Source organism: Mus caroli, unplaced genomic scaffold (assembly GCF_978045245.1).
Source record: "Mus caroli unplaced genomic scaffold, Mus_caroli_1 scaffold_14, whole genome shotgun sequence".
In the NCBI taxonomy this organism is placed as follows: domain Eukaryota; kingdom Metazoa; phylum Chordata; class Mammalia; order Rodentia; family Muridae; genus Mus; species Mus caroli.
Window position 1 is genome coordinate 49,835,874 of NW_028227269.1, and position 20,466 is coordinate 49,856,339.

The 20,466-nt window shown below is 42.6% G+C and overlaps 2 protein-coding genes across 7 annotated transcripts in view; one reads left to right on the top strand and one right to left on the bottom strand.

The window, feature by feature from the left end:
• Positions 1-272: 272 nt before the first annotated feature.
• On the top strand, positions 273-12,726 carry Coch (cochlin). 2 transcript variants are annotated; one of them, XM_021179723.3, is made up of 12 exons: positions 273-360; positions 561-613; positions 697-747; positions 2,647-2,803; positions 3,742-3,875; positions 4,316-4,378; positions 5,275-5,319; positions 5,399-5,546; positions 8,801-8,904; positions 9,626-9,852; positions 10,176-10,692; positions 11,806-12,725. In XM_021179723.3, exons 2-12 carry the CDS (start codon positions 580-582, stop codon positions 11,979-11,981), a joined length of 1,656 nt encoding a protein of 551 aa, XP_021035382.1. In that variant the 5' UTR covers positions 273-360; positions 561-579; the 3' UTR covers positions 11,982-12,725. The 2 variants fall into 2 exon arrangements, with proteins under 2 accessions (XP_021035382.1, XP_029340578.1); XM_029484718.2 differs by having other exon boundaries at positions 297-377; positions 11,806-12,726.
• Positions 12,727-17,297: 4,571 nt separating this feature from the next.
• Positions 17,298-20,466, bottom strand: part of Strn3 (striatin 3) — a 75,627-nt gene continuing 72,458 nt past the window's right edge. For all 5 annotated transcript variants that reach the window (XM_021179720.3, XM_029484720.2, XM_021179721.3 and 2 more), the window contains 2 exons: positions 18,064-18,150; positions 17,298-17,972 (listed from right to left, as the gene is read on the bottom strand). In XM_021179720.3, coding sequence (XP_021035379.1) covers positions 17,803-17,972; positions 18,064-18,150 — 257 coding nt within the window. In that variant the 3' untranslated portion in view covers positions 17,298-17,802. The remainder of the gene's footprint in view (positions 17,973-18,063; positions 18,151-20,466) is intronic.

The window sequence follows — 20,466 nt, forward strand, 5'->3', positions numbered from 1 at the left end:
GACCGTCTCTGTCCAGTACCCTGCACGCACTAAGTGTCCCTAGGCGTGTCCCCAAGCGCGCTCAGACGCCTTTTCCCATCAAGTCCCCGGACGCCACTGGCGACCTTCACGCCTCCCCAGAGAACCCCCACACCGCAGGGAGAGGCGCCAGTGCGCTGGCCTCCCCCGGGGACCGTCGGGGGGGGGGCAAGGGAGGAGCTGGCGGGCGACCGCCCTACGGGGGCTGGGGGGGAGGGCTGGGGACCGCTCCTAGCCCCCGCTGGCGCCCCCCGCACAGTGCTCATGCGCGCCGCCTGTCTTTATAGCGGCCACGGAGCCGCGCTTGCCGCACTCGGGTGTAGCCGGGCAGATCCCACGCAGGTGCGGGACCCGGGAAGGTGCGTAGGGTCTGTGCCTCTGCCTGTGTGTCCTGGCGTCCCCCGACGCTGGTCCGAGGTGGCACAGCGCGTCTGGAGCTGCTCGAACTGCAGCGGCCGGGTTCTCCCGCCGTCGCCGGCTTCCGAGGAGCGCAGGGCCGTGCGATCCTCGGCGAACATCGCTCACTCCTCACTCTCCCGCAGGTCCACGGAGATCCTCGCCATGCCCTCGTCCTGGATCCCTGCTCTCTGCCTCGGTGGGTACACTCCCACGCCCTACCCCTCGCCCTCTCGCTCGGGCGGAGGCTGAAGCCACCACCTCGCTGTCCTCTCTCCGCAGGTGCGTGGCTGCTGTTGCTGCTGCCCCGGCTCGTGCGCGCCGAGGGAGCGGGTGAGTTAGGTGCGGGAGGAGGGAGGTGGGGAGGACAGGGTCAGTTCCCGCAGGCTAGGGACCTGCGGAGGGATGCCGGGCTGCAGAGGCGGAGACTCGCCCTCACCCATCTCCAGCGCAGCCCCCGGGCTTACTTGTTTTTCCACGCCAGGGTCCCCGGGGTCGGTCCGTGCCTCCTTCCCGGGAGCACGCCATCTAGCCCCGGGACCATTCGTCCCGAGTTACTCCGTTGTTTTCCGGGCTGGGGACAACTGTTTGGTCCCAGCCCACAGAGGAGGGCTGCTCACATCCTGGTCCCACCTAGTCCGATCACCTTGCTGTGCTGTGCGTTTGTGCTTGTAACCCCGTTGGAAAACAGCGTCGTCGGTTCCTATCGCTCCCTGGGAGCCTCAAAAGAGTTTGTTCCACGTGTAGAAGTCCGAGTGTGGTTCCGTGTCTTTTCTGCGATGTAAGAGAGTTTCGTTTCTAAAATCTTACGCTTGCTTTTCTTCAAAGTAGAAATGGTAAGTACCCTTTGCCCAACAAAACAAGTGTTAGCAGCTCCGGGCAACCTCGGTCCTGGATTCCAGAGTCGTCGCCGCCCCACTCCCACCTACCCCCACCCCCCGTCGCTGAAAAGGGAAAAGATTGGGGTTATTTGGTAGAGTTGCAAGGCTCCTATTTGAAGTTAGGATTTTAGCCGAGCCTGAAGAATTGATATTGCACCTTGCGTCTTCCCCTTTCTTCCGTGGTCCAGGCAAGGGTCCTTGGCAGAGGCAAATTACTCAACTTGTAAAACCACCCTTTCTTGCCGCGTGGGAGAGACCTTTTTTTTTTTTTTTTTTTTTTTAACATCTATTTACAAAAGTCTTGGATAACTTCAATTCCCTGTGTTTAGAAAGTCATATTTAATGATCTTAATCCCGACTTAATCATCAGTAAATTGACAGATTACCATTTGGGGGGGGGGGTTGTGGTAATTTGACAAATTAACAGCTTTCGTAGTAACTTTCTTGTTTGCATTTTTGAGCGGTGTCATTGTAGCTCAGGCTGAGCTGGGACTTATCTGTAACCCTCTTTAACCTCAAACTCAAGGCAATCGTCTGCCTCAGCTTCCTGAGTGCTAGGCTGGCTTCGTGAGCTACTCTGGGTGCAAAGCTGCATTATTTATTTATTTGTTTGTTTGTTTATTTATTTTTAAATTGGTCCGACTGACTGTAAGATTTAAGCATATTAGCAGTGCTTTCTTTAAAAAAAAAAAAAAAGTATTTGCTGCCTTCCGTCTTCCTTTGGACAGATCTGGAGGAGATACAATCAGATGCAAGCAGACGACTAATTTCCTTGTGTCCTGGCTTTTGGGAGTTGCGGAGTGCTCCGTAGGCTAATTAACTCTATGACGTTCATTTCCTCAGTTGTAAAATACGTGATCCAGGCACCTGTTAACTGGCTGGTTTATGTGAATGTGGGACTGTGTGGCCCTGACTGTATCAGGTAATGGGCCAGACAGCCCCCTGGGAAAGGTAGCTGAAGACGTTTGTATTTGGCTATGAAGACACTCCACAAAGGCTCAATACAGATGTACCGTCATCATAACTGGGAACAGTTCATCACAATTAAGATTTTTTTTTTTTAATTTCTAGGTCAAAGACTAACGTTATTTTCTCATTCTGATGTACTTTTTCAATTACATTTTCCAAATTGAAGAAGAACTGGGAACAATGTCACATTAGATGTCTGTAGTAACTTAGCCCTAGATTAAATTGGAAACCCCTTTGGGCTTGCTAATATCTAAAACGGTGTCAACATTTAAGTTGGTGTTTTGGTAGAAGTATAGAAATTGGGGGGATAAATAGAATCCCTGCAATACTTCCTCCGTAAAGCAGCCCGGGAGCTCTTACACGACACACCCTTTCTCTTCAGTTCCCATCCCTGTCACCTGCTTTACCAGAGGCCTGGATATCCGAAAAGAGAAAGCAGATGTTCTCTGCCCGGGAGGCTGCTCTCTTGAGGAATTCTCTGTGTTTGGGAACATAGTGTATGCGTCAGTATCCAGCATCTGCGGCGCTGCTGTCCACAGGTAAGCCGGAGCACACGGGAAGGGCGTGGCGGTGCCAATTGGCACACCTGTGATTGCTTCCTTTCCAACTTAAGCTGTGTGGACCCCTCTCCTACCTGCTTGCTTCTTCTTGGTGCCAATTTTGGCCATAGTTTTGAGATTTTCGTGGGTATTCCTGCATGACCTAATGTGCAAGGGAAACTTTCTGACAATGAGCAGAGTACTTTTTTTTTAAATGTTTGTGTGTGTGTGCGCGCGCGTGTGCACCCATGGAGGACTGTTGAAGGGGGTTTGAAGGTGGAATTACATGTGTTTGTGAATTACCTCACAGTGCTATGAACTGAACTTGGGGCTTCTGGAAGAGCAGCGAGCTCTCTTAAACACCGAGCCATTCCTCCAGCCCGGCATTAGTGCGTGATGGCCACATTTCTATAATTCTAAAATATTCCTCATCGTGTCATATAGAGTAGGGTTTTTTATACTACACACCCTGTCGTTTTAATCTCCACCACAAGTCTTACAGTAGACACAGCTTTGTTCTGGTTTTCACATGAGACTGAACTCAGGGTTATCAAATATCTTGCTGATGTCACTCTGGTAATCCAATCCCATGCCATCCTACAGTAGAGGCAGGAGTATGATTCTTTTTTTAAATACAGGTCAAGGGCACATGCAGTTAACTACTTTAAGAAATTTCATGCCTCTTTATTAAGTCTGAATCTCTGAAATGTAGGAAACAGGATATCAGTATATTCTTATCATCCCTTTTAAAAAGTTTGACAATATAAAGTCATTTTCCCAGACATACTTGTTTCTGTGTAAGCAGGTCTTCAAGGGCCAGCAGCAAGCATCCTGAGGCAACTAACTTCGCCACCCAGCTGTTTTCTTGACCAATGTAAGCAACAGATGGCTCTGTCTATTGGGTAGTGTCTCAGCTGTAACTGACTCTTGCCTGGCAGGGGAGTGATTGGCACCTCAGGGGGACCTGTGCGTGTCTACAGCCTTCCTGGTCGAGAGAACTACTCCTCGGTAGATGCCAACGGCATCCAGTCTCAGATGCTTTCCCGATGGTCTGCGTCCTTCGCTGTGACCAGTAGGTACAAGTTCATTGTTTTCAGCCCTGTCTAAACACCGCCTCCACTCTCCTCAAAAGGGTTCTCTGCTTTTCTTAGCCCTACCTTTTTCATTCTGTTGGTTAAGAAGTCAACCATGGGACAGAGTCACCCAAACCAAACTTGGGGGTCTGGGAGTGTTAACAATCCCACTTTACACGGTGGAAGCCAAAATCTGAATTGTTTGCAATCTGGATGCGTAGATACTTAGCAAGGAACTAACTGTCAAAGTAGGCAGTTCAGCCTTGGGTGCTTTTCAAATACATCAAGAATGCATTTTGATTCTCCAAACCTACGGGTCAGTGTGATGTTTATACCTGAGTGAACATTACTCCCTTAATTGTCATGTAGAACTTTAGATTCATAATGTCCTAATGTTAGAAAAGGAGGGAGAAAAACAATCAACTTCTCATTTCTACAGAAGGCAAAAGCAGTACCCAGGAAGCCACAGGACGGGCAGTGTCCACAGCCCACCCACCTTCAGGTAGGCAACACTGGGCTGATCCCCTTGTTACCTGGCGTTTGTGGATGCTTTCCTTCAGGACACTAATGTTAACGAGAAGCAAAGCAGCTACCTCATATTTACTGATGTATTCATGGATGAACGTATTCTACTTTATATTTCACAGTTCTTCTTTATTATAACCTAAGTCAGCCATTCCAGGAGGTTCTTTCTATCTCTCCCTGCTTTGATGGACCATGAGGAGAAACTGGTCAGAGACCACTTTCTGGCTGTTTGCTTCATGAAATCCCCTTAGTTTCTGCACTGTCATGTGACTGAAAGAAATCGGTGTGTCTGCTACAAAAAAAAAAAAAAAATCCAGGGATATCTTTTTCTAAAATAGTGACCATTTTATTTTATTTTATTAGAGATTGATTTTATGTGTATACGTGTGTGCTTGAATGTATTTATGTGCATCGTGTGTGTGCAGGCAAAGGAAGAACCAAAAGAGGATAGTAGCTATTTTGGAGCCTAAGTTACAGGTTATTGTAACTTGAGCAGCTTAATGTGAGTGACTGGAACCAAACCTGAGTCTTCTGTAAGAGTCGTGAGCACTCTTGCCTGCTACTCCATCTCTCTGACCCTGGCAGTGGCCATTTTAAATTCAAAGACATTATAAGCATGTGGCTTCGTATTCCCAATCTTGCCTTAATTGTTGGTTTAAGATATCAAAGCCTTGGATAGATTCATACAAAGTACATAGGCCTGCCACCATTCTGCTGTGTTTCTTTGTTGGAGTATTGCTTTCCTAGCCCAAAAGACCATGAAAAGAACTTAAAGGTCTTTCTAAGAATGGCACCCCTTGCCATGGACTCACCCAGGTGGAAGTTCCTGCTGTGTAAGCATCGTGTTGTTGCCAAGAGCTTCCTTCTTTTCAGGTAAAAGACTAAAGAAGACACCAGAGAAGAAGACTGGCAACAAAGGTAAGCTACGTGCTCAGGGAAATGGCATGTCCTTCAGAAGCTCTGGGGACTAACGAAGCCCTTCTCTGCCTCTCTGTAGACTGTAAGGCAGACATTGCATTTCTCATTGATGGAAGCTTCAATATTGGGCAGCGCCGATTTAATTTGCAGAAGAATTTTGTTGGGAAAGTGGCACTAATGTTGGGAATTGGAACAGAAGGACCACACGTGGGTCTCGTTCAAGCCAGGTACAAACTTTAAAGAGATTATGGATGTCTTCAATGATGACAGCTTACCAAGCTGTTATATTCATTTCAGTAAACATAACTTAAACCTGGACAAGCTGCAATCCAAACTATAAACTCAGGACTTAAGAATGCCTATGCATGGCTGGACATGATGGTGTATACCTTTAATCTCAGCACTTAGCAGGCAGAGGCAAGGCAATTGCCTTATGTCAGCTTGGTACTCATCTCTGTGAGTTCAAGACCAGCCTGGGCTATATAGCCAGGGCTGCATAGTGAGACCCAGTCTTTAAAAAAAAAAAAATCTCTGAAAGCACTTGCATGCACATGCATCATCCTCAATCCCCAACACTGCAAACAACGACATCATCAAAGACTGCCTGGGTAGACTGTGCAGGGCTAGTGTGTCATTGGCATAAAAGGACACCTTTCTCTGCTTCACTCAGTTCTTGGGTTTTCCTTTCGAGAGGAAGAAGCCATAAACTGTGTTCCCTGCCTTTTTGTTGGTTTGTTTGTTAGCTTGCTTGCTTGTTTGTTTTGGTTGCCCTATGTTCCTTCCTTGGGATCCAAGCATGGCTGTTACACTCTAGTTGACAGTGAGAACCTGGGAGAGTGGAGCCTGAAAAAAAAAAAAAAAAAGAATGAGGTAGCCTAGAGTGTCATCCAGTAGGCAACTTTATTCAGGGTATCAGACAATTTATAATCTGAGGGCACTCTGAGGATTAAGCAAGGTCGGATGAGCAAAGTTCACTGTGAGTTCAAGCTGTATCCAGTCACAACGGCGATGTCACATTGAGTTTAGGCTGTATACAGTCATGAGGGTGTACAGCTTACAAATGTCATTCTGAATAATAACAGGTAAAATGCTGGCTCATCTAAAGCACAACCCACTCCTGTGATTACACCTGGGAGAGGCACGAAAGCAGGTTCCAAGAACAGCCCATGTGATGGAGGGACAGAGGTCACAGCCTCTGTCTTGCTTACGTGGAATTTTCTAAGCTCTCAGAATCTCCTCACAGAGCTTCATTCATGGATCATGTTCTGACACACGACCTCTTGTGCTTTCTGACTGTAAAAATAATATTGGTGGGTTTTAGCCGTGTGCTATGTTCCTTACAGAAGGTTTCCAAAGTGGGGTACAAAGAAATACATTTCTCAGACCAAGCCTTTATAAAGTTGTTTCCTTTCTGCATTTGAGAAGATGTTCGTCTGTACGCATGCTCCCCTTTCTACAATTCAGGCTACCAAAATGTTGGACCCTGTGTATTTTCCCCCTTAGCATTTTCTTGAGGCAAATGTGCATTGTAGATTGCTTTATAGTTTTCCTTTGCATACTTGGCTTTCAATTTCTCTTTGTAGCCTTGGCTGTCCTGGAATTTGTTCTGTAGACCAGGCTGGCCCGAGTGCAAGAGATCACTCTGCCGCTGCCTTCTAAGTCTGCTTGTTACTTTTTATAGTTGGCTCTGCTTAGAAGTTATTTAACTTTTCAGTATAATTCAGCCATTTCCCCGTGTCTTTAAAACACTGAGCTCTCTGTTGTTTTGACTTAAAATGAAATATCAATTTCATAAACACTTAGACAAGTTTCTTTGACTCAGCTGCTGATTTTGCTGGTTTGTTTGGTTGGTTGGCTGGTTTTTTATTTTGTTTTTGGTTTGTTTTCTTTTATAGACCAGGGTGGCCTTGAACTCAGAGATCTGTCTGCCTCTGCCTCCCAGGTGCTGGGATTACAGGCATGCTACTATGTCTGGCTTATGTGCACAGGTACATACATATACATGTGTATGTAAAAGGTAGAGGACCACCTCAGGTCTTATTCTTCAGGTGTCATTCACTTTCTCTTGTTTTTTTTTTTTTAAAGATTTATTTATTATATGTAAGTACACTGTAGCTGCCTTCAGACACTCCAGGAGAGGGCGCCAGATCTCATTACGGATGGTTGTGAGCCACCATGTGGTTGCTGGGATTTGAACTCTGGACCTTTGGAAGAGCAATCGAGTGCTCTTACCCACTGAGCCATCTCACCAGCCCTCTCTTGTTTTAAATAGGTATTTCATAGGCCTGGAACAAGCTGAGTAGGCTAAGCTGGCTGGCCACCATGTCCAGGGACCTGACTCCCAGCACTGGGATCACAAGTCTAGGCCATTACACTCAGCTCTCTTTACATGGGATCTGGGGATAAACCCAGGTCCTGGACTGAACCAGGACCTGTCCTCAACATGGTCTCTAATGAACAAAATATAAAGAACCGGAATTCTTTATCATAACTAGGATTGGCGAATGTCATTGTTTATAAAAGAAAAAAAATGTAATTTTAAAAACATTGTAGTGTTTATAATGAATTCCCTTGTACCCTATCCTTAATCTTAGGGCTGGAAATGGCTCAGCGATTAAGAGCACTGGTCCCTCTTCTAAATGACACAGGTTCACATGGTTGCTCACATATATCTGTCACTCCAGTTCTAGGACATCCAACATCTGGCCTCTGTAGACATCAGGTATCCACATGGTGCACTGATATAACATGCAAGCAAAACACCCATACACATACAAATAATAAAATGTGTTTTGACCAGAGAGACTTAGGCCAATAGATTGCTGATGTACTCTCATATCCAATTGTTTCCTACCTACTTGGTGTCCAACCGTACAGACTTCCACTAAAGCCGGAGCCCAGAGCTGCACCTGCTTTAACACACTGCATATACGTAGTCTGTTATTCCAGTTCCAACCTAGATTTTGGAATGATTTTTGAGCCATTTGAGTCTGAATTTAAAAGGCAGCCATGTTTTCTTAGGCATATTATCTAAGTGTTCTGAGCCTGTTTCTTTAAATAATTGGGATAAGTCTACCTTGTGAAAGTATGAAGTGAAATTGCGTATACTTAGCTATCACCCAAAATATAATAAACGCTGAATATAGCAACTGTCCTTGTTACATTTCTGCAACATTCCCAGTGAGTGGAAGCGATGTCCTAGTTGACTGTATACTATGTGATTTAAAAAGACTTGGGTCTGACTTTAACTTTTTATTTCTATGAGTTTCCCGCCCCCCCTGAATGTATGTCTGAATCATGTGTGTGCCTGATGCCCATAGAGGTCAGAGGGGGTGTTAGATCCTTTGGAAGTGAGTTAGATGGTTGTTAGCCATTATGTTGCTACTGGAAATTGAATCTGGGTCCTCTGCCAGTAGATTTTTTTAAGGTCATCTGTTTATTTGCCTTTCCTAAAAAAAACCTTCTTTTTTCATTTTTATAGTGAACACCCCAAAATAGAATTTTACTTGAAAAACTTTACTTCAGCCAAAGATGTCTTGTTTGCCATAAAAGAAGTAGGTTTCCGAGGGGGTAACTCCAACACAGGTAAGCACACAGATGCTTAGAGATTAGACCTGAAAGCTGCATGCTGCCATTCATGACAGTTCTAGCACTTCAGTTCTGGCAGGATCTGCATATCAGTATCTGACACCTCTCTGTAATGGAAAATATCCCAATGGGTTAGCCGATTTTTCTTTTTGATTTTTTGGAGACAAGATTTCTCTATGTAGCCCTGGCTATCCTGGAACTGTATACCAGACTGGCCTCAAACTCAAGAGATCCGCCTGCCTCTGCCTCCCAAGTGCTGGCATTAAAGATGTGCATCACCATGGCTGGTGCTAATAATTCTTAAAGACAAAACAAAAACTCTACATCATTCTGAATTTGTAATCCTTACATTAGATAGGTCATTTACTTCTTTAGGAAAGTACCTATTTATAATCCAAAAAATCAACAATGAAGGAAGATGGGGCAGACTTTGGAAGGCTCCTTGTTCCCTAGCTGTCCTCATAGGTCAGGAGGGGCAAGAGTACATGACAGAAGTGGGTGTGGTTTGTTGGTATTGTTAACTGAAGGAACCGTGAGACTTCTGGAAGGTGGAGGGGAAGCATTGTGGGTTGTGAAGGCCAAAACTAGGTCTGAAGAATAATAATAATCTTTTTGCTAACTGAATTCCATGAGTTAAATTCTTAATGGCATCGTTATTACCCTGAAATAGGAATAGAATCTGAGCCACTACAAGTGATGCTCGTTTGCTTGTTTTTAGGAAAAGCCTTGAAGCACACTGCTCAGAAGTTCTTTACAGCAGACACAGGTGTGAGAAAAGGAATACCCAAAGTGGTGGTAGTGTTTATTGATGGTTGGCCTTCTGATGACATCGAGGAAGCAGGCATTGTGGCCAGAGAGTTTGGTGTCAATGTCTTTATAGTTTCTGTGGCCAAGCCCATTCCTGAAGAACTGGGGATGGTTCAAGATGTTGCATTTGTTGACAAGGTAAGGTGCAAGGGTTCTTGCTAGTGGGGAGGAGTGATTCATCTTGGGCCGACAAGCCCCTAACTAGATTAATGAACATAACATGTTTGATATGAGCCTAGAAGAATAAACCTGTAATCCTAGCTATTCAATGAGACCAAGGCAACAGGTTCAGGGCCAGCCTATGCAACTAAGACCCCTAACTCAAAATGAAAAGTAACAAAGGCCTGGGAACACATGCATAAGGTTCTAGGTTCATTCTCCAGTACTACAGAATTTGCAAAATTTTGCAAACTTTAAGCAACTTTTGATCTTTTGGGGTGTGTTTTGTCTTTTCCCATTAGGCTGTGTGTCGGAATAATGGCTTCTTCTCCTATCACATGCCCAACTGGTTTGGCACTACGAAATATGTAAAGCCTCTGGTGCAGAAGCTCTGTACGCACGAACAGATGATGTGCAGCAAAACCTGCTACAACTCAGTGAACATTGCCTTTCTGATTGACGGCTCCAGCAGTGTTGGAGATAGCAATTTCCGCCTCATGCTAGAATTTGTTTCTAACATAGCGAAGACATTTGAAATCTCGGACATTGGAGCCAAGATAGCTGCTGTACAGTTCACTTATGACCAGCGCACTGAGTTCAGTTTCACTGACTATAACACCAAAGAGAACGTCCTAGCTGTCCTAGCGAACATCCGCTACATGAGTGGTGGCACAGCTACTGGTGATGCCATCGCCTTTACTGTTAGAAATGTATTTGGTCCCATAAGGGACAGCCCCAACAAAAACTTCCTGGTTATTGTCACAGATGGGCAGTCCTATGATGATGTCCGAGGCCCTGCTGCAGCTGCCCATGATGCAGGTAAGATGGCTGTCTGTCCTTTGTATTCGGATGAAGGAAGGGGTCCTGTGAATTCTAGGGGTCAGCATTTTTTAGAAAGGATCCTTGCGGTGTGAATTTATATAGTCTACCAGCTTTGGTGTCTAAGCGAACTGAAATTTTTCCAAGCTCCACTGAAATTCCATTGGGAGGTTTTGCTCTTGTTTTTCAAGACAGGGTTTCTCTGTGTAACAGCTCTGGCTGTCCCAGAACTCAGGTTCTGGACTAGGCTGACATCAAACTCAGAGTTCCTCCTGCCTCTGCTGCCCAAGTGTTGGGATTAAAGGCATGTGCCACCAACACCCAGCTCAAGAAGGGGAGTGTTTTTTTTAATTCACCAGATTGCTTTAAAAACTTGCAATTTAAAAATAACAATATAATTTTTTCAAAACATTTGAGCATTTTTTCTGTGTTTATGTATGTGCACCAGGTGTGTACCTGGTGCCCATGAAAGTCATGAGAGGGCACTGGCCCTGAAACTGGAGTGTTAAATGTTTGTGAACTATGTGGGTGCTGGAAACTGAACACAGGTCTGGAACAAGAGCAACAAATTACCTGAGCCATCTCTCCCGCTCCAAGATCTACTACAATTTTTGATTGTAAAATGGATTTGTCACTATAACTTCAAAGACTGAATTAGAACAAACAAAATTATTTCTAGCCCCCATTCCTCAGACAATGCAACCTTCCCATTTATCTTCTGTGCCAGTTTTACTTTAATGTGGTTATCAGGATCCCCAAGATGATGTCTGAAAGTGACAATAGCAGGGATTCTCACTGCCAAACATGTGTGCCTGCTGCAGGGGCTTCATAAACCATCAACTTGATTTTCTTTCTCTTCCTCATTTGTTCAGTGCAGTCTTGAATAGATTGACAATCTCAGTATTTTCATCATTATTAATATGCAGTTGCTGATGGCAAAGCTTTTGGTTTTGACCAATTATTTTTGATATAATCAAAATGACTGTGGTCTAACCTAAAAACTCAGCATAGATTTCACTTAAAAATTTATCAGGCAGTTTCCTCTGCAGCTATGTATTAATGTATGGAATATATAACTACATTTTTAACTTATTTAAAATGTTTCCACTTTAGGTATCACCATCTTCTCTGTTGGTGTGGCTTGGGCACCTCTGGATGACCTGAAGGATATGGCCTCTAAACCCAAAGAGTCGCACGCTTTCTTTACCAGAGAGTTCACAGGATTAGAACCAATTGTCTCTGATGTCATTAGAGGAATTTGTAGAGATTTCTTAGAATCCCAGCAATAACTGATACTCTGACAACTCAAGGAATACATGCAAGGGGATCTAATGTGCAAATTATATTCTCAATGCCTATGTAACTTTATAGCTTACCAGTGTCAAAAAAATGCGTCAACAGCTGTTTAAAGCAAAAGAACATTCGTGTGAAGCTCACAATTTAGATTGGCCGAGACTTGATAATCAGGCCCTTAGAAACTCAGGAAAGAAGAGATGTCATGGATTAACATTGGGAGTTCAAATATGCATTCAAGTGGATAGGTAAGCTACACAGCTCAATAAAAGAACCTGGCGCTTACACACAAAGCACTGTTCCCTCTTTAATCACTCTGCATTGACCATGCAAGGAAAACAGAACAGCTTTTAAACACAGATCAAGTATAAATATTTTGACCCATGCGGATGTTTTCTTAAAACCAGCCAAGAACAGACAGCTGTTATTATGTGCACTAGCCATAACTACACATTATAGGAAATCATGTATCAAGCTTCTTTTGTAGTGTGTTTTCATAACTTGATGGCTGAAATACCACTGAGTAAAGGTAGGACTGCCTGGTATTTTTCTATTTATATCCTTAATTTTATGTGTATAGACAGGCATGTACTCCAAGGACTAAGAAAATGTTTAAGCAGATAACTTTTTTTTTTTTTTTTTTGAAAAAAGATGTGTCAAGTATTGTAACCGGAAAAATACACAGCTTAATAGCCTGGTTGTCAGCAATAAAACTGCTAGTGACTAAGTGCCTATTTATTAACACTAGTGTTTTTCCTTTTAAAAATTTATTTAGTGTACATTGGTGTTTTGACTGCATGTATGTCTGCATGACAATGTCAGAAACTCTGGAACAATAATTTCAGTTTTGAGCTGCCATGTGGTGCTGGGAAATTGAACCTGGGTCCTCTGGAAGAGCAGTCAGTGCTCTTAACCACTGAGACACCTCTCCAGCCCCTAAAGTTTTTCTTTATGACAAAAATGCTTCACTTGCTAACTTAAATGGAATGAGAAGTCTAATTTAGTCATGCAATAACCTCTCTTTCAATTATATACTAAATGCCTAATGTAGGCATCACTGCAGTCATGACCAGGGAAACCACTAGGGCGTGCTTTGGAGTACTGACTTCAAAAGAAATACAACTAGTATCATATTAAAAATTTAGCACATTTGTGAAGCTCATGTCAGGCAGAATCCACCTCGTATGGATTAGAGCTCACCACAGAGAGCCCTCACCACAGGGATATATCACCCCATCTTCTCTAAACCAGGCTCTGTCCCTCTCCTTACCCAACTGTGGATCCATTTACTACCAACTGACGTGGAAAAAATACTCGTTGTTGACTCGTGATTTACTTGAGTAAATGCCAAGCCCATGCAGAAGGCTTATGTGTGAGAAAGAGACAGAACTTGAATATCTCAAAAGCTATACAAAAATTTGATTTAAAAAAATTCCTTGTGCCCTCTTACAAAAGGCTGCAAATGACTCATTGTGAACCAGGAGAATCTTACCATAAAAATATTTAATTTAACCTAACTTGAGAAGTTCTCTCCTAGAAGTAAATGAAACCCCAGCGTCTCTGTAAGTGAACAAAGGATTAATAGTAAGGATATACAATAAAAAACATTAACTGAGGACAGGCTAGCCTTAACCTCAACATCCTCCTGCCGTATCCTCTTCATACTGAGCTTACAAGCACAGACCACACACAGCTTTAAGAATGAGGTTTTTAAAAGACATACTACAATCCAACTTCAGCCGGCACTTCTGGATGTCAAATAGGCTAGCTCATTTTGCGAAGTTTTGCTGTGCTTTTTTTGAGATAAAGTCACACATATCCCAGGCCAACCTTGAACTGGGGGTCCTGCTGACATTACAGGCATGAGAACCACACTGCCAGTGCCTGCTGCTTCACTTTATAACTTATAATGAGTCGAATGCTGGTTTTCAAGTTTTAAAAGCTTGAAATGAGGGAAGAAAATACAATCGTGAGAGATGCAGTGATTAAACATCAAGGAAAAAGAAAACCACCCTAACATTAAAATGCAATTAAAATTTTAAAACATTGAGGCAAATTATTTTTCATAAATCACAAATGGAAACAGACAAAAATAAGACATTATTTTATTTCAACCTTTTAGTCTTTTCCTATGTTTACCATCACTGAAAATCTCTACTATCTGTAAAGTGCATAGCACACTGTAAAGACAGATGTTTGTGCACTGCAATGATAAGTGCATTAGTTAAATGGCTGTTCAGTGACTCCACAACACAACTAGCTTGGGGGAATTTGTTAGAAAACAAAAACAAACGGGTAGTTTTTTCACTTTTCAGCTCAGAAAACAGGAACCATTTAGTGTCTATCTGACGCGTGCGCGCCCCTGCCTACATGCAGAAGCCAGAGCAGCAGTTTTCTCCAGTGCTTTCCAGGGAGAGGGTGGGAATTGAAAGAGTGTTCTCTCATTGACCCAGGTCACCAGTTAGGGCTAGGCTGGCTTGCCAGTGAGCTCTCAGGATCCTTCGGTCTTTGCCTCAGCACTGGGGTTATATACATGAACACCCTGCTTTTTCCTTATTCTCACTCACTAAACCACTACCATAGGAACAACAATTACTTTTTACATTTTTGAAGACTTAGTTTTGTTTTGCTTTTTGAATCACAACTAAGTCATTTGAAATTTCTCAATGTATAATTTTTAAAGCAGGAATCCAAATAGAATTTTGCATGTAAGTTCTGTAATGTCTAATTCAATTCCACTTACAATTTCTTTTAAGAAAGGGAGTACTAATATCATGAAACGCTTTTATTTATTTATTTATTTAAAGATTTATTTTAAAGATTTATTTATCATATGTAAGTACACTGTAGTGGTCCTCAGATACTCCAGAAAAGGGCATCAGATTTCGTTACGGATGGTTGTGAGCCACCATGTGGTTGCTAGGATTTAAACTCAGGACCTCTGGAAGAGCAGTCGGCGCTCTTAACCACTGAGCCATCTCGCCAGCCCAAAACGTTTTCTTTCAAACAGCTAACTTTATGAGGGCAACTTTCTACTAGTAAATGACGCAGTTTATTCTTTGCTAATAAACATGTCTGTGGAAACAGGTATACCTAAACAAGACAACACTACTTTCTATTAAGTAAAACTCAGATTTTAAAGTAATAAGATATCTAAGCAGATTATTGAAATTACTGCACCTGTGAAATCTGGAGAATGAGGATGACAATGGATGCCATATTTTAATAGCTTAAAAGCTACCCCCCAAAAGAACTCACACAATATGTATTCACTGATAAGTGGATATTAGCCCAAAACTTAGGATACCCAAGATATAAGATACAATTTGCTAAACGCATGAAACTCAAGAAGAATGAAGACCAAAGTGTGGACACTGTGCACCTTCTTAGAATTGGGAACAAAACACCCAGGGAAGGAGTTACAGAGACAAAGTTCGTAGCTGTGATGAAAGGATGGACCATTTAGAGACTGCCGTATCCAGGGATCCATCCCATAATCAGCTTCTAAACGCTGACACCATTGCATACACTAGCAAGATTTTGCTGAAAGGACCCAAATATAGCTGTCTCTTGTGAGACGATGCCGGGGCCTAGCAAACACAGGAGTGGATGTTCACAGTCAGCTATTGGATGGATCACAGGGCTCCCAGTGGAGAAGCTAGAGAAAGTACCCAAGGAGCTAAAGGGATCTGCAACCCTATTGTTGGAACAACATGATGTACTAACCAGAACCCCGGAGCTCTTGTCTCTAGCTGCATATGTATCGAAAGATGGCCTAGTCGGCCATCAATGGAAAGAGAGGCCCATTGGACTTGCAAACTTTATATGCCCCAATATAGGGGAATGCCAGGGCCAAAAGAATGGGAATGGGTGGGTAGGGAAGTGGGGGGCGCTATGGGGGACTTTTGGGATAGCATTGGAAATGTAATTGAGGAAAATATGTAATAAAAATATTAAAAATCAAAAAAAAAAAAAAAAAGCTACCCCCGGTGGTACAAAGTTACTCTGAAAAGTATTCTTAATAGTGTTTCTGCTGTAACCTTACTAGAATATCATTAAGTACAACAACGTATAAAAAGAATAGCATACCCAGCACTTGGGAGGCAGAGGCAGGTAGATTTCTGAGTTCGAGGCCAGTCTGGTCTACAGAGTGAGTTCTAGGACAGCCAGGGCTACACAGAGAAACCCTGTCTCGAAAGTCCAAAAAGAATAGCATAAAAACTGAAGGACTCCACTAAGAAAGCACCTTCATTTCCTAGTTTAATTGTGGAGAGTATTGCACTTTATTATTCAACACGAAATGATGTGGCCAAGAGCAACATACAGGTACACAATTTAATATTTATTATATGTATTTTATATACATTATTTTTCAACAGCTCTATGTTTGCTCTGGGGTACAATCTTAAAAATTTGCTGATTCATAGTCTGTAAAACAAAAACCTTACAAAACTCATCAAAACTCGCAAACTGATCAGAAAAGGCTTTTGGAAGACTAGAAAAAATACTTTATTGTCTTAATCATGCATTACACAAAGAAAATCTTCAGTTCCACCATAAAAGTAAGCACATCTAAAAAACAAAACAGGGGAGACTGTGAGTCCAGATCCAGCAGACTTCTGCATCCTGATTCAACTCTTTTTAAATATCTTATTTGTAATGGTAATAAAATATTCTCCAATTTTTTAACTAGTTCATTTTGTTTTAGAATCATGGTAAATCAAGATAGTATCTTGGGGAGAAACATCTTGGTTTGTAACTTAACTATAAAATATTCCATTTTTAGTCTATTTTAGACTGTTCAAAGAGTTCCAAAATAGATATACAGGTTCCTTTAGCACATTAATAAAAGGATATAAAGACCAACAAAAGGTAAAATAAATAATAGGCTATTAGCAAGATGGATAATCCTTGATAAATAAACTTGTAAATACAGTAAGATGTACAAAATATCACATAGTGATAGGATGTCAAGATTAGTTTTTAAAGAGTTCCTTTGGAGTACTAAACTCCACAGCTTTGTTTTAATACACTTAATAGTCCTTGGTTCATGAAGACATGTAGACAAAGGTGATTGATTTATCATCTTTATGAAGGACTTAGCTGAGCTGTATTAGGTAAAAGGAGGAAAGAAAGTGGTTATAGGTGGCAGGTTAGTGAGATCTCTGTGTTTTAGGGTTGTATAATGCAGAAAAAACATCAATATGATCTTGAGCACTGTTGTGACAGGCTAAATATATAAAAAGACTTATAAAAACTAGAATTTTATCCAAACATTTTGTGCAACTAATGCTAAAATATTTTAAGTTAAATTTTCTTTTCTTTCTTTTTTCTTTTTTCTTTTTTTTTTTAAAGCAAAATAAGTTTAAAAGGGAATCTGTGGCATTCAACTGATAAACATAAGATCACTAAGAGATGAAAAAAGCTACTCTTGGAGCTTGCTTCCCCACCAGAGCACCACATTCCTAACCCTAAGGCAGCACACAGAGTCCAACAAAAAGTCCTTTCCCCCTAAGATCAGACTCCACATTGGCTTAAACACCTTAAAAAACAAAAACAAAAACCGCTCAGTTCATATCCAGTATAGGGCAGAGATACTGGAGTCCTTTTTCTTTCTGTCCCACAAAATACAGTTAATTACAGTTAAACTAATAAACCTGACATTAGGATGTGACTCCCAATTTCTGCCTGCCCCAGTAGCTTTCACCAGCCAGATCACAGGTAGTGTCATGTCAGGAACCTTCATGATGGCAGTGATGCAGACCCCCTTTCTGACCAAGTCAATCTTTTTTTTCTACAATGTGAGTCTATGTTGGTTCACACAAATACTTTGGCAAGAGCATCAGCTCCTGCACTGGCAATATATGCCTTTGATGGATGGAAAGCAACATCATAAATTGACTCATCCAATTTCTTCCTATGAGCTGTTATTTCTTGTACACATGTCTTACTGTCCAAATTCCATAATCTAATGGAACAGTCATGGCCTGTAAAAGAAGAAAGGAAAAAAAAAATGCTTGTTACTAAGGAACAATTCTCTTATAAAAGTTTGTAGGTTGTACTCAAGTTCAAACTTACTTCCAGACATCAAATAGATTCCATTGGGATCTACTGCTAAACTTGTAACAGCATCCAAATGAGCTACCATAGAATGGATCATTTTACCTGTAAAACATAGCAGAAGGTTGATGTTGGGAGGCAAAGGCTGAAGCACACTACCAACACAGAACAAGCACCATCACAGCATTTTTAAGTTTTGGAACGTAATCACAACAAACAAGTTAGTAGTTAATGATCTAGGAGCACACAATTCCCCGTGAGCAACCACTACTACTTCAGAGCCCATCACCGAGAAAGAAAACCTTGTTCCAAGTCTATAATCTTTCCCCAATCCCTAGCAACAAGGGCCCTTTCTAGAAACTGGCCAATTCTAGATGCTTTACACTAGATTCTGAATATATGGCTTTTGTGTCTGGCTTCTTTCACATATTTTTCAAGATGCATCTACCATACTAATAGACTAAAGAAAATTTTTACCATTAGTTATTTTTAAAAGACTCTGCTCCTAAATGAAGCATTCCTCTACAGGTAGGGGGCGGGGGAAAGGATGCTCACTAGAGTCAGAAGATAAACAGTAGGTTACATATCTGAGAAAAGTAAAAACTTGGAAGACTCAGGAAATCCTGTCCCACCTTTTTTTTTTTAAATTAAATTTTAATTGATGTAAATGTTCTGTATGTGTGTCTACGTATGTGCCAGGAAGTCATAGAGGTGTTGGCTTCCTGAAGCTAGAACTGCCTGATGTGGGTACTGAGACTCTTTCCATAAGAATAGTATGTGCTTCTTAGCCACTGAGCCATTTCTCCAGCCCTTAAGTTTTTTAGAAGCAGTAAACAACTCCTTTTTAGAGATTTCTCCCATCTGCAAACCTACCTCCAAGTTGTGCAGAGAGCTCCACCGTTACTCACACTGGGGTGGGCCTTTCCCTACTGCAGCTGGTTTTTGTTTTTAAATCTATTCTGTAAGTAGCTCTCACCCGTGCGTGCTCCTGTTAGGAAGCCTCAGTAAGACCTTTCCAGGTCACCGATTAGGACGGAGCTCCCACCCATCCAGACCCGGTTAGGTAGGAACCCCAGTTAAGACCTTTTTGGTTCACCAAGTAGGATTTAGGCACTGTACTGGCTATTTTTGTGTCAACTTGACACAGCTGGAGTTATCACAGAGAAAGGAGCTTCAGTTGAGGAAATGCCTCCATGAGATCCAACTGTAAGGCATTTTCTCAATTAGTGATCAAGGGGGAAAGGCCCCTTGTGGGTGGGACCATCCCTGGACTGGTAGTCTTGGGTTCTATAAGAGAGTAGGCTGAACAAGCCAGAGGAGGCAAGCCAGTAAAGAACATCCCTCCATGGCCTCTGCATCAGCTCCTGCTCCCTGACCTGTTTGAGTTCCAGTCCTGACTTCCTTTGGTGATGAACAGCAGCATGGAAGTGTAAGCTGAATAAACCCTTTCCTCCCCAACTTGCTTCTTGGTCATGATGTTTGTGCAGGAATAGAAACCCTGACTAAGACAAATTGGTACCAGCAGAGTGGGGTATTCCTGTGACAACCTGACCATGTTTTGGGGAGGACTGTGGAAGGACTTTGGAACTTTGGGCTTGAAGATCCATTCGTTGTTAAGAGCTCTGTCAGATGTTGTGTAGGAGCTTGGAAGATAATGCTGAGAACAGTGTAGAAGATGGAGGCCTGGTTTGTGAAATTTCAGAGGGAAAATTAAAGACTCTCTTCAGGGCCATTGCTGTTTTTATTGTGAAGTTTTTGTAGTTCTGGTTAGCTGGGGCTGAAGAATCAGCTGTGATTAACAAGATACCAGAACTACTAAAGCAAAAACTTTGCATTACTGGGACTATTGATGCTGGTTAGCTGGAGCTAAGAAATTAGCGGTGATTAAGAAGAGACCAGCATCGTTGAGGTGACATCTTCTGGGAAGTGTTTTTTGAAAGCACAAAGAGGTTGTGTTCCAGAGATAGGCAAGTTTGTACTCCTTCTGCAGTGGGACTTGGTAATGTGTAAGGGTCACCCAGGTGGTACTGGTTTTGAAGGCATGAAGGGGTCACACAGCAGTTCAGGCTCGGCACTGTGAGAGGCCATGGAAGGCCATTGGTGAAGGTGCAGCCCCAGTTGTAATTGAAGGCCCAGGACTGAAGGGGTCACGCAGTGTTTTGGAGATGCCAGTACCACGAGATGACCACCAAGAGCAGCAGCAGCAGTGGAGTACAGGCATCTGGAGCCCAGAGGACGACATGTGTGCTACAAAGGGCATGGCTGGAGAAGTGACCCAAGCCCTTGGAGGAGCCCAGAAGATCGTGAGTTGGATCCCAGACTTTGGACGGTTGAAGATTGATTTTTGCTTTGATTGTGACTGTGCCCTGATATTTTCCCTCTTGAAGGAAGAAACTGTTTTGGTGGAGCCCACAGTTAAGA